Source organism: Lolium perenne, chromosome 2 (assembly GCF_019359855.2).
Source record: "Lolium perenne isolate Kyuss_39 chromosome 2, Kyuss_2.0, whole genome shotgun sequence".
NCBI classification, from domain to species: domain Eukaryota; kingdom Viridiplantae; phylum Streptophyta; class Magnoliopsida; order Poales; family Poaceae; genus Lolium; species Lolium perenne.
Window position 1 is genome coordinate 11,924,905 of NC_067245.2, and position 12,110 is coordinate 11,937,014.

The 12,110-nt window shown below is 46.4% G+C and overlaps 1 protein-coding gene and 1 long non-coding RNA gene across 2 annotated transcripts in view; one reads left to right on the forward strand and one right to left on the reverse strand.

Moving 5' to 3' along the window:
* Positions 1-2,679: 2,679 nt before the first annotated feature.
* LOC127331163 (probable L-ascorbate peroxidase 3, peroxisomal) lies at positions 2,680-4,585 on the reverse strand. Its single transcript, XM_051357223.2, has 8 exons — positions 4,416-4,585; positions 4,211-4,335; positions 4,006-4,121; positions 3,856-3,904; positions 3,574-3,656; positions 3,396-3,475; positions 3,207-3,309; positions 2,680-3,115 (listed from the first exon to the last, which is right to left on the reverse strand). The coding sequence occupies exons 1-8, from the start codon at positions 4,535-4,537 to the stop codon at positions 2,909-2,911; spliced, it is 885 nt and encodes a 294-aa protein (XP_051213183.1). The 5' UTR covers positions 4,538-4,585; the 3' UTR covers positions 2,680-2,908.
* Positions 4,586-7,714: 3,129 nt separating this feature from the next.
* Positions 7,715-12,110, forward strand: part of LOC127331166 (uncharacterized) — a 36,176-nt gene continuing 31,780 nt past the window's right edge. Inside the window, exon 1 of the long non-coding RNA XR_011751364.1 lies at positions 7,715-8,237. This is a non-coding gene — a long non-coding RNA (uncharacterized lncRNA). The remainder of the gene's footprint in view (positions 8,238-12,110) is intronic.

The following is a 12,110-nucleotide window of genomic DNA, read 5'->3' on the forward strand; positions in this document are numbered from 1 at the left end:
ATTTGTCAATTGCCCAACTGTAATTTGTTCACCCAACATGCTGTTTATCTTATGGGAGAGACACCTCTAGTGAACTGTGGACCCCGGTACAATTATCTATACTGAAATACAATCCCATCGCAATACCGTTTTTATCGTTTTCTGCAAACAATCATCTTCCACACAATACGGTTAATCCTTTGTTACAAAGAAGCCGGTGAAATTGACAACCTCACTGTTTCGTTGGGGCAAAGTACTTGGTTTGTGTTGTGCAGGTTCCACGTTGGCGCCGGAATCTTTGGTGTTGCGCCGCACTACATCCCGCCGCCATCAACCTTCAACGTGTTTCTTGGCTCCTACTGGTTCGATAAACCTTGGTTTCATACTGAGGGAAAACTTGCCGCTGTACGCATCACACCTTCCTCTTGGGGTTCCCAACGGACGCGTGTTGTACGCGTATCAATGCATGCCGATGAAAGCTGAGAACTCAACCGACACCTGGTGATCAACTACAAAGAAGGGGTCTCTGGCACTGAAAGTTCATATATGTAGAAAGGGGATCGGTGCGCTTACTCTCGATGATTATATTGTACATGATCACGCAGGCATTCATCACAGGGTACCTGACAATAGGAAATCGAGCTTGGAGCGCTCCAAACGCCCGCTCGACAGCCATCCTACTCGCCTTCTAGCACTGTGAAAACCATGCCATGGCCTAAGTGAAACGGTTGGCTGTTGTCTTCATAATTGTCACCCACGGAGAATATATGCCATAATATCCCTTGTTGTATGTGTGTCGTCCATTGATCTCATAGTTGATCTCAGGGGCGTGGCTTTCAGCAAGCCGACGAAAGACAGCTGGTGACCGTTGTAGAACGTTGATATCATTGTGTGATCTAGGTATGCCAAAGAAAGCATGCCAAATGCGCATGTCATAGTCAGCCACAACCTCAAGAACGACACTGCACTGTCCAGTGTGGCCCTTGTAAAGAAAACGGGCAATTTTCCAACCCTAATGCATGCAATCGATGCTTCCCACCATACGTGGAAATCCCCTTGTTGCATATTGAGCCAATATCTGAGTTGCGTCTTCTTCAATGGGTGCCCTGAGGTAGTGTGGCCCAAACAGTGCCGCCACCGCCTGGCAAAACCTATACACGGTCTTGAAGGTCGTGGATGTTGTTGTATGTAATCATCACAAGCATCTGCATGAGCTCCATATGAAAGGCACCTCAAGGTTGTCGTGCACTTCTGTTCAGAAGTGAAAGCATATAACCCAGTGCAATATTTCTTGCGCTGGAAATAGGTATCGTACTCCCGCACACCTTGCACAATGATCTGGAAGGTTTTCTTGTTCATCCGAAAGCGGAGGCGAAAGGTTTTGGGAGGATGTGTGGCGCCATCTTTGAGGCAATCATCTTCAAGCATCCGAGCCCCGGCTAGGCGCTTGCGGTCTATGTTCTTCCGCTTTCCCATAACTGAACCGAAAATGTGACGGTGTAGCAGCTTCGCCCGTAGGCATAAACAGCGATGAGAAGAATTAAGACGTTTCTTCCTCTCGGCCGCGACCACGTCCTCCTCTTCCAACAAAAGTGTGACCATCATCTCATCGTCGCTATCCATTTCTACGCATGACAGAATGAACCAATCAAATATATAGAGATGAACATTCACCTGAAAAAATTTGACCAAAAATAAAGATGAACACTCACCCAGTCAATGCACCGAACACCTTCCGTGCACGCTGGTTGTGTGGTTGTGTTGGCCGAAACCTTGTGCCGGTGACTGCGAGATGGGATGCAACGGGGTGGGCATCCTGGAGGGAGATGATGTGGTGCTCGGTGGTGGCTTGCAGCAACTAGACGAGGCCTACAGGAGGATGCCGGTGGGAGGCGGCAGACGAAGAGAGTCTAGACACGCAGCCGCCGTAGTTATCACCGTCGATGCGGGGCGGCGGTGGTTGATGAGATTCGCGGGGTGGAGAGGAACCGCGGGGTGAAAGAGGGGTGTGACGGGTTGTGGATTTGCGCAGTGCGGCTGCCAGGATGGGCCTGCGTTGTTTTCTCCGCCAACCGTGCATTGTCGGCACCCCCCGTTGGACCCCCGAACCACGAGGCCGACACGGGTGTTCTAGGCTTTTCCCGGGGCGCTATTCAGGCCGGCAACGTTTGGGGAGCTCCGGTGGGGGGAATTTTTGGGCCTCAACCCCCAAAGGTCGTTTGGGGTCCTTTGGGGGCTCCTAGCGGGGATGCTCTAAGTACGTGATGTTCCGAAGTTCAACGTGTACATCTCCTAGCCACGTACGCGCTCGTGTTAACAAAGTTTTTATACAATATCTTTTAAGGAACAAAAAAATGGTACCCGTGAATTATATTTTTTTCAAAAGCCATGAATATTTTTGTAGGTGTGACATTTTTCGAACCGATGAATGTATTTTCTGAAACCTCGTGAACATTTCTTTGAATTGATGGCGTCCATGTACATCTTTTAGCTTCGTGAACTTAATTTTTTTTAACTCATGAACCAAATATCTTTTTAACCCCGTAATTTTTTTCAAAGATACTTGAACATTTTTTTACTACTCGGTATGTTAGAAACTTTTTTAAAGTAATGAATATATTTCTTTGATTCTGTAAACATTGATTTGGAACCCATGAATATTTTTGGAATTCATCAATACATATTTTTGGATCCATGAATGTATTTCAATGAAACTCACGAACAATAATTTTTTCATCTGCTTGAGAACGCAGCAACCCTAGTAGAAACTTCACATTCGACAAGTACCATAAGTTCCTTATTTCGTTCTCTGTACAACTTCACAACATAACACATTAATTCCGGACGAGTCTCAGTTCTCATATACGGCCCACAACATCCTGAACGTTCGATTAAGTTTGTTCCCAAAGCAATGATGAGAAGATTGAAATTAACCAAGCTTCTTCTTGGTTTCGCAGATGTAAGCGCAGGCGATGACAGCAACAGCAACTGCGAAGACAGCCGTAGTTGTAGTCACCACCCTCTTGGCCTTGTCTCTGGACTTCCACGCCAATAGGGTAGCGCGGGAAGGCGTGAACCCGAGCTCTGAGAGCTTCTTGTGCGACTCAGCGTAGTCCCTGAAGAACGCATCCTCATCCTGCACAGAAAAATTGCCAGATATATCCAACAAGCTAGAAAAAAATTGTATCACATGGACCGGAGAAATTCTGAATTCCACTGTGATTTACCTTTGCATATTTCTCGACGTAGGGACGGAAAGCTGGATGGTCCACTAGAACCTTGTCTGTTGGCAGCTTCAGGAGGCCATCGGAGTCCCCTTTCAGAAGCTCACTGCAGCATACACAGAAGAGGAAGTGAGGTGATGGCAATGTTTGATGCGCAGCGGCAACTGATGAAACATGCCATGGTCTGCTTACATAAAATAGGAGTTGTCAAACTTGAGAGGTTCCTTTGTCCAAGCACCTTCGAATCCCGACCTGTCCCGCCGAGCTTTCCCCTGAAAATTTGCAATTGCAGAATAAAAACTTTCTATCAAAAGAAATGTGGTGGATGAGTTGTTATGTTAACAAGCCAAAAAATGTGTGGTTAGATTACCAGAGTATGACCACCCGAGAGTGCTACTATGTCCTTGTCAGTCAATCCCATGCGGTAGAACACATCCCTCAGGTGTGAAGCACCTGATCACATGATAACAAAAGCATTTTTAGCGATCTTTATCTCTCTTTAAGTGCATGATTGTTCAAAATTCTAATTCAAAGTGCATGAGTTGAAACTAATTTTCGGTAACACAATAGGACATTTTAGCATCCCGCATTTCATTCACGAAGAAAGATTCGTATCAGGATAATCTAAGGAGTGGTGGCACAAGTTGGTTACCTTGCTTAGCATCTGGCAGGCGTCCTTCCTCGGGGCAAACTGAAGAATCCTGGTTTAGATGCCAAAGAGTACTAGTATTAAGGTACTTTGACAAGAATTAAGCAGGGTCTGGCAATGAACCTGTATATGTTGCTGTTCTTGTTAACTCACCTTCCTGCCAGGAATGAAATCTATGGTTGGTCCACCGGTGACCTCTACGGCAACAACCCCCGCGAGCTGGTACAGGTCGGCGTACGTGATCTTGGGGTGCTTCTGCTTGATTGGTTCTGCATCATAGGAACTCACCATCAGTTATATTTGCTTAACTGGATCACAAGTGAAATCGTCTGACAGAAGAATCGAGTGGCGTGCTGACCTAGAAGGTCGACGGCGATATTGAGCCCTGCATTGGCGGCGTGGCGGAGCTCCTCCGGGAGCCTGATGGAGCCGTTGGGGCCTCCGGTGTTGGTGGCCTTGTCGTAGGTGCCGGCATCGTGCCATCTGCATGCGCCATGGTCACCGCGCGTCGTTATGGGAGATGGAAAACGCCAGCATAATGGAGGAACACGAGCGGCACGTACGCGAGGCGGAGCATGATGGGTGCGCAGCTCTTGGTGGCGATGAGCGCGCGGAGGTCCCGCCGCGCCTTCTCGATCTCGGCGATGTACTCCGCGACCGCCACCGGGCTTGCAGCCGACGACATGGGTACTCGAGTCTGTCTTTCTCTGTGACTCTGTTCGTCGGGGCAGAGGAGCACTCTTGTTTGGGCAGGGGAATGAAGCAGGGGCGGGGCTTTGTAGGAGCGCGCGGCCGAGCGGAGGTATGAAACGTGGAGGGGCAAAAGGAAGGTAGGAGGAGAGAAATGGAACGGAATGGAGTGGAGGCGCGGAGAAAGCATGGGATTTCTCCAGATGAAAGCAACATACATACGTGGCCAAGTCTCCAGGAGGCCGAGCGTTGGTTCCGTACGTGCGGGCGGGGGCTGGCTAGCTCGGTCGGTCGGTCATCTCCAGGAGGCCACGGGCCCACGGCAGGAGCCAGGAGCTCGCGTCGCACGTCTGGGACCTAGACGACCTCGCGTTGGTTCCGTACGTGCGCACGCTTTCTCCATGAGGCAGGTACACACACGGTTGATTTCTCCGCTCACACGCCGAGAGAGAGTCCCGCTCCCGTCCGTGAATCTGCCTGCCTGCCTGCCTGCTGTCTCCGTTTATTTAATTCAAAAACAAGGGAAACAAACCCCTCCCTCTTCTTAAATCGTTTTGGCCTCTTCTTAAATCCATTCATTAATTAATCAATCAACCGGAAGCGGAAGCGGAAGCGGAAACGAAACGAGGCAACTACTGTAATTACGGAATGAAGCAAGCGCGAGATCCTCTTCTCGCGCGCGGCGCCTGTAACCAAACCAAACCAATTAATCCCTAGCTCGCTTTTAATTATTAATTGTCTCCCTACTTAATTATTCCAACCTTCGCATCCCCTTCATTTTTTGCGTCTTTTAATAATTTCTATAATAACTCCACTAAGACGTAGTACGCGCGTACGTCAAGTGCTGCACGCGTTGCCGGGAATTCGCAATCATTTCTTTTTTGTTGTGTGTCAAAGCTGCTGCTGTTTTTCTTTCTCACAGCTTATTAATTACCTACTGCCTTCTCCTTGCTTCGCTTCAGCCTTCCCGATGCAAAATCGATCCATCGGTCGGTCGGTCGCTCGCTCACGGTGCTTCAATCTTGACCTGCTTTACACCTTCCCAACGCCAAATCTAGTGAAACCAAAAACAAATACTCCACTGCCACCACCTAATCCACACCGCCATCCACGTGAAACGCTCCACCGTGTCGACATGGATCCCATCCCACCGCCCCACCTCCTCAAGACAAGCGCCGAGCTCAAAGCAAGCCGCTCGGTGGGCAGCAAGAAGCGGGCGGCGCGGCACTGGACCAACTGCGGAGTTACTCCGCCTACCTCCCTCGCGCCGTACGCCTATGGACGCGCCTCCTCCTCGGGTGTGGGGAGCAGCAGCGGCAGCAACCGCCGTACTTTTTAATTCGCCGCTCGCTCTCTCCTCGGGGTTCAGCTCCGAGGATTCGAAAGAAGAAGACGTCATCGATGGCGACTACGTCGCCTCCGACGAGGCCGAGGCGCGCGTCCTCGCGCGGATCAAGCGGACCTCCGAGCGCACCCGCCTCCGCGAGGTCGCCCCCGCCGACGCCGAGCTTCAGCAGCGCCAGAAGGCAAAGGAGCGCGCGGCGGGCGTCATCGTCATCGAATGAAGCGTCGTCGCCGCCTTAGTTGATGCGCGCTAGCCACCGTAGATAGATGCGGCGCCGTAGCTAGCGGCCGTAGGTACATGAGTCCGACAGAATTTGCTTTGTTGTGTTGTCACGGTGTTGTTGCCTCCTCACTTCAATGAAAGGTGGTGATATCGAAGAAGAAAGCAAGCAAGCGCGGTGCTTTTTCCGATGTCTCGTTCGATTCGTTCCGTTGCCGCATCAAATTAATGAAAATCCAAACTAATTCTCCTTGTTTTCTTTCTCTCGCGCCAGCCAAATCGAGAAATCCGACGCCCCTCCACTCCACCAGTGCGCGCGCAAACAAATATCACCACATACTATACCCACAAGTTGGCGGAATCGATTGCCAAAACCGCTTTGCTTCCCTCATCGACCATTGCCTAGCTTCTTCACCGACAAAACTGTTTGTGCACGTGTCCATTACAGCAGCTAGCTAGCTAGCCGGTTCGCTTTTCCGGAGCAATCCGGTCCTCTATAATTTTCCCTTGCTAATTAAGCGCGCATGCATGGTATATACGGAGTATCGATGGTTTTCAAAAAAGAACCAAGCACATCCATCCGCTAGCCCACACCTCTGTTTTGCTACTTATTTCCAACATAATTCACTACTCTGAAAACAACCCCATAAAAGAAGAATCCTTCGAATCGTGACACTGAATCGTGACTCTAAATCCTCATAAATCTCCGACATTCTTTTATGGATAGAGGGAGTGCTACTAACATGCAAAACTCGCCAATCAGCCCATGCGTCGGATATTCTTGATTTCAAACGGAAAACTCAAATGGCTCCTCGTATCGGATCTCAAGGGCAAGAAATCAATCATCAGTGGCCCTACAAATCGCTCACTACACCACAATGGTCATCCGGCCAAGAATAAACTTCTCTACCTTGCTAGGTCATCCTAACTTCTCTCCCTAATCACCCTCTCGTCCAAACCTCCCTACGCCTTCGTGGCCATCCTAATCCCGCATATATCTCTCTCGAAGAAATTGTCTTGTTTTTTTAGGCATTGTCTTGTTTTGTGGATTCTTGGTCAGCACTTGACTTCACGTCGCCTTTCGGCGGACGACGTGGACATCACGCCGATGCATGTGAAGTGGTCTCAGCTCCATAGGCCCTCCGCCAACACTGGACCATGGTTGTTTTCCTCGAGCCGTCCGGGCCTACATACTGTATAAGCCGTGTTGACCCCGGACTCGCCTTGCGTCGATGACGCGAATTTCTCGACGAACCTTTTGTGAAACGATCTTTTGTAAACTATCCCAGGTGTGACAAGTGTAATGGCGTGCATGTGTGTATTTTTTGTTTCATCACGTGGTGTGGTAGAACCGCATGTGTATGCACACATTTTCTTTCTTCCCGATAAAGATGTGTATGCCCACATGCACATGGAGCTAGACTCTAGCAGATGCAATCCATCCACTGATTTGCATGTGCATGAACTACTTAAGCAAAACTAGAGAGGCAAAGGAAAGTTGACGCGCTGGGATATTTGATTGTGGAGCCGAAATATTTGTATCCGGCCTAGCGGGAATTTTGGACGAAAATTTGGCGAAGTGTGGAGACGAACCCCAGAACACTCCTCCATCTCGTCCTTTCCCCTCCCACCGACGAAACATCATCTCCTCCTCCCAATCGGGGGGCCAATCCGCTTCCAGCCACCCGCGTCTCCGGCCGGCTCCGGCGGGCTCTCGCGCTGCTGAGCCGCGGCCCGAGACCACCTCGTCCTCCTCTCTCGATTCAATGGCTTGGAATCCTTGATCTGCATCCCTACACCACAAACCCTACCCCAGACGCGCGCATCAGATCGCCCGCCCCTCTCTGCCCTGCACCAGCTCAACCCGCCCCCGGCTACTTCCCCCTCCTCCGCTCGTACAGATCCTCTCCAACGGGACCACGGCGGCCGTCTTGCTCACCAGCGGGAAAGGAGAAGGGGAGGAGAAGAAGAAAGGGGCCTCCTTTTCTGCCCCGATAGCCGGCACGCGACTGGTTGCTTCCGGCGGCGCCATGGCACGAGCAGCTGCGGCTGCTGCACCTCTTCTTCAAGGAGGAAGGAGTCCTTGGGCTGCTGGTGCTGCTGCAGCCGGCAGGTCTTCAGATTGGTTCAGGTTGAACAATATCTCCACAAGTCTCTGATAAATGGAACTTCTACTGTTTTTTTACCAAAATTAACGGTACATGCCTGTGTTCAAGATTAGTTCAATTTGCCTTTCATGTTCTTAAAAATATATTGCTCAAGGATTAATAGTCTCGGAGCATGTACTCCACTAAGACAATGTCCCCCATGGACCTGTCCCCTTTCCCTGAAATGTTGTTGTCTGTATTGAAAATATCATGTATTCTAACAGTCTGTAGCATGTAGCTTAATTTTAAAGAATGCTTTTTGAGCAAACAGTGGCAACATCTATGATTATCCATCGTCTCAAATAAAAGTAGATGAAATGGCTGCAGGATGAATGCCACGCCACACTAAAGAGTACCCACAATTAACTAGCCTGATAAATTTACTTGTTAATTAAGGAACATATTCAGATTTGTAGCAATTATTTGTTTCTGATTCAAATTTCTCCACGTCAAGCATTCTGGCTTTCAATTTTATACTTTTTACGTACTCAATTGTTAAAATTATTTTATTGGGCACTAGTTCAAGCTCTCCTGCATCCTGATTTGATTGTCTCGTGGCTGGGCGGTTCAGGCGGTGCTAGCATGGTTGCCATGGCATGAGGAGTTGTGGCTGCTTCACCTCTACATCAAAGAGGAAGGATGGCGAGACTGGTTGATGATGTCGCTGGATCAGTACTTTATTTTTCTTCAACTGATGCTATTAGGTAATGTTGTGAAACGATCCAGTAACTAGCATTTGATGAAAAATTTGCGATTTGTTATTGGAGCAGGACGGGAGTGGAGGTCTCCTTCGTGGGGCTTCTAAAAATGCTTGTTTTTGTTGTTGTTATTGTCATTGCATCATACCAGCTTAGTTTTGCATGTAGTTAACTGTCGCATGTATAAAAAACATGATATGTTCTAGTAGTTTGTGATGAAGCAAAGCTACTCAGCAGTTTCTGGCTGATAGCTAGGTTCGTGCCTGTTAATTTTGCTGATCATGGATGTCTTGTTGTTTTACTAAAGAAATCAATTGTAAAATGATTAATTTAACTTCGATTCATCGTCATGCTAGTATATCATCATAACGGAAATAGTCATATTAAGTGCATGGTTGTGAACTGAGACTCCCATTCTCTTTAGTTTGGTTTGGTGCTTAAATTTCTTTCTTTTCATACTTGCACAGGATCTTGTTTCAAGAGGTGAGGAGCAGGGGCGGAGCTGCGGTCAGTGCTACCGGCGCTGTAGCAACGGTCTAGCTGCTAGCCAAAGGTTGTCTTGAAGGTTGAAGTTTGTGGTTCGGTAGCTACGGTGTTTTTCCCGAGGTCCATTTTCTTTCCCAGCCCGTGATTTTCAGCTGTCTTGTGCATGTGAAGTAAATGTGACGTAGGAGGTCGTGTAAGTTTGCTGTGATCGCGATGTTGGTATGCATCTTTATTTATATGCCATCTCATGTGTTTAGCCATAGTTCACTATTTGTTTGAGATTTGAGTAACAATGTCCTAAACAACCAGGAAGTAGATAGCTTGAATTAATGCGCATTGTAGTTAACTCCATGCAGATTTTTGCCACCTAATTTTGAAATAGGTGGCTACATGGAAGTGATACTATTCAGTTCTATATGCTTATTATGAAAATAATACTGTAGTTCAAATGCCTTCTTACTCTTGTTATGAGGTTACTAAGGCTGCACCGGTTCCATTTCTTGGTCTGTACAAAATTGGAAATTTATTACTCCTATTTATTACTAATACTGTTTATGTTTCTCTTCACGCTCTTTTGTTATATTTATGTAGTTCCTCTATTAGATGTGTGCAGCAGGGAAGTTTCAATAATTGTGCTGCTTGGCTGATCCAATTTTAATAATTGTGCATTGTGCTTTATTGAAATGCATGTGCTGCTGCATAAATGGAAAGAGGAATTTAAATGCATGTGCTGCTGCTGCTTTTTTTAATGATGGATTTAAAATTTTGCCTACTGGTTGTTGTCTCGCTTGCAATTTTAAGCTACTTGTGTTGCTGCCATCTTACTTTTATTTGTGCTACTTCTTAACTTACACTCTGAGAATGAAAACATGTGGCATGTAGATGTATTCTTTGTTACTTCAGATTGTGGTCAGTCCAAATGCTATTTCTTCTCTGATCTGGTACTTGCCACCTGCTTAATTTCTGAATTCTAACATGGAGCAGTACTTCATTTTCTTCAACTGATGTTATTAGGTAATGTTGTGAAACGATCTAGTAACTAGCATTTGATGAAAAATTTGCGATTTGTTATTGAAGGAGGACAGGACTGGAGGTCTCCTTCGTGGGGCTTCTAAAAAATGCTTGTTTTTGTTGTTGTTATTGTCATTGCATCATTCCAGCTTGGTTTTGCATGTTGTTAACTGTCGCATGTATAAAAAACTTGATATGTTCTAGTAGTTTGTGATGAAGCAAAGCTACTCAGCAGTTTCTGGCCGATAGCTAGATTCGTGCCTGTTAATTTTTACTGATCATGGATGTCTTGTTGCTTTACTAAAGAAATCAATGGTAAAATAATTAATTTAACTTTGATTCATCATCATGCTAGTATATCATCATAATGGAAATAGTCATATTAAGTGCATGGTTGTGAACTGAGCTTCCCATTCTCTTTAGTTTGATTTGGGGCTTACATTTCTTTCTTTTCATACTTGTACAGGATCCTGTTTGAAGAGGTGAGGAGCAGGGGCGGAGCTGTGGCCGGTGCTACCGGGGCTGTAACACCGGTCTAGCTGCTAGCCAAAGGTTGTCTTCAAGGTTGAAGTTTGTGGCTCAGTAGCTACAGTGGTTTTCCCGAGATCCATTTTCTTTCCCAGCCCGTGTTTTTCAGCTGTCTTGCATGTGAAGTAAATGTGATGTAGGAGGTCATGTAAGTTTGCTGTGATCACTGATCACGATGTTGGTATGCATCTATATTCATATGTCATCTCATGTGTTTAGCCAGAGTTCACACAATTATTTGTTCGAGATTTGAGTAACAATGTCCTAAACAACCAGGAAGTAGATAGCTTGAATTAATGTGCAGTACTGTAAATTTTTGCCACCTAATATTGAAATACGTGGCTACATGGAAGTCATACTATCCAGTTCTATATGCTTATTATGAAAATAGTACTGTATTTCAAATGCCTTTTTACTCTTGTTATGAGGTTACTAAGGCTGCACCGGTTCTATTTCTTGGTCTGTACAAAATTGGGAATTTATTACTCCTACTGTTTATTACTAATACTGTTTATGTTTCTCTTCATGTTCTTTTGTTACATTTATGTAGTTCCTCTATTAGATGTGTGTAGCAGGGAAATTTCAATAATTATGCTGCTTGGCTGATCCAATTTTAATAATTGTGCATTGTGCTTTATTGAAATGCATGTGCTGCTGCCTAAATGGAAAGAGGAATTGAAATGCATGTGCTGCTGCTCCTTTTTTTTGAATGATTGATTTAAATTTTTGCCTACTGCTCGTTGTCTCGCTTGCAAGTTTAAGCTACTTGTGATCTTACTTTTATTTGTGCTACTTCTTTACAAATGGTTTCTTACACTCTGAGAATGAAAACATGTAAGTGTTGCTACTTCAGATTGTGGTGTCAGTCCAAATGCTATTTCTTCTCTGATCTGGTACTTGCCTTAATCAAATGCTATTTTGATTGCCTTGTGGCATGTAGATGTATTCTTTGCTGCCTCATCGTGTGGATCTGAAGTCAAAACACACTCCTTGGAGCTGACCAATCTTGTTTTGTTCTTGTTGGAGGTTATTGAGGAGGACTAGGTGCCCGACAAGCTAGCTAGGAGCTGCAGCCAGATGCGAGGAAGCTGGAAGACATCAAGCCTGGAAGTTTGATGATCTGCCATATATATT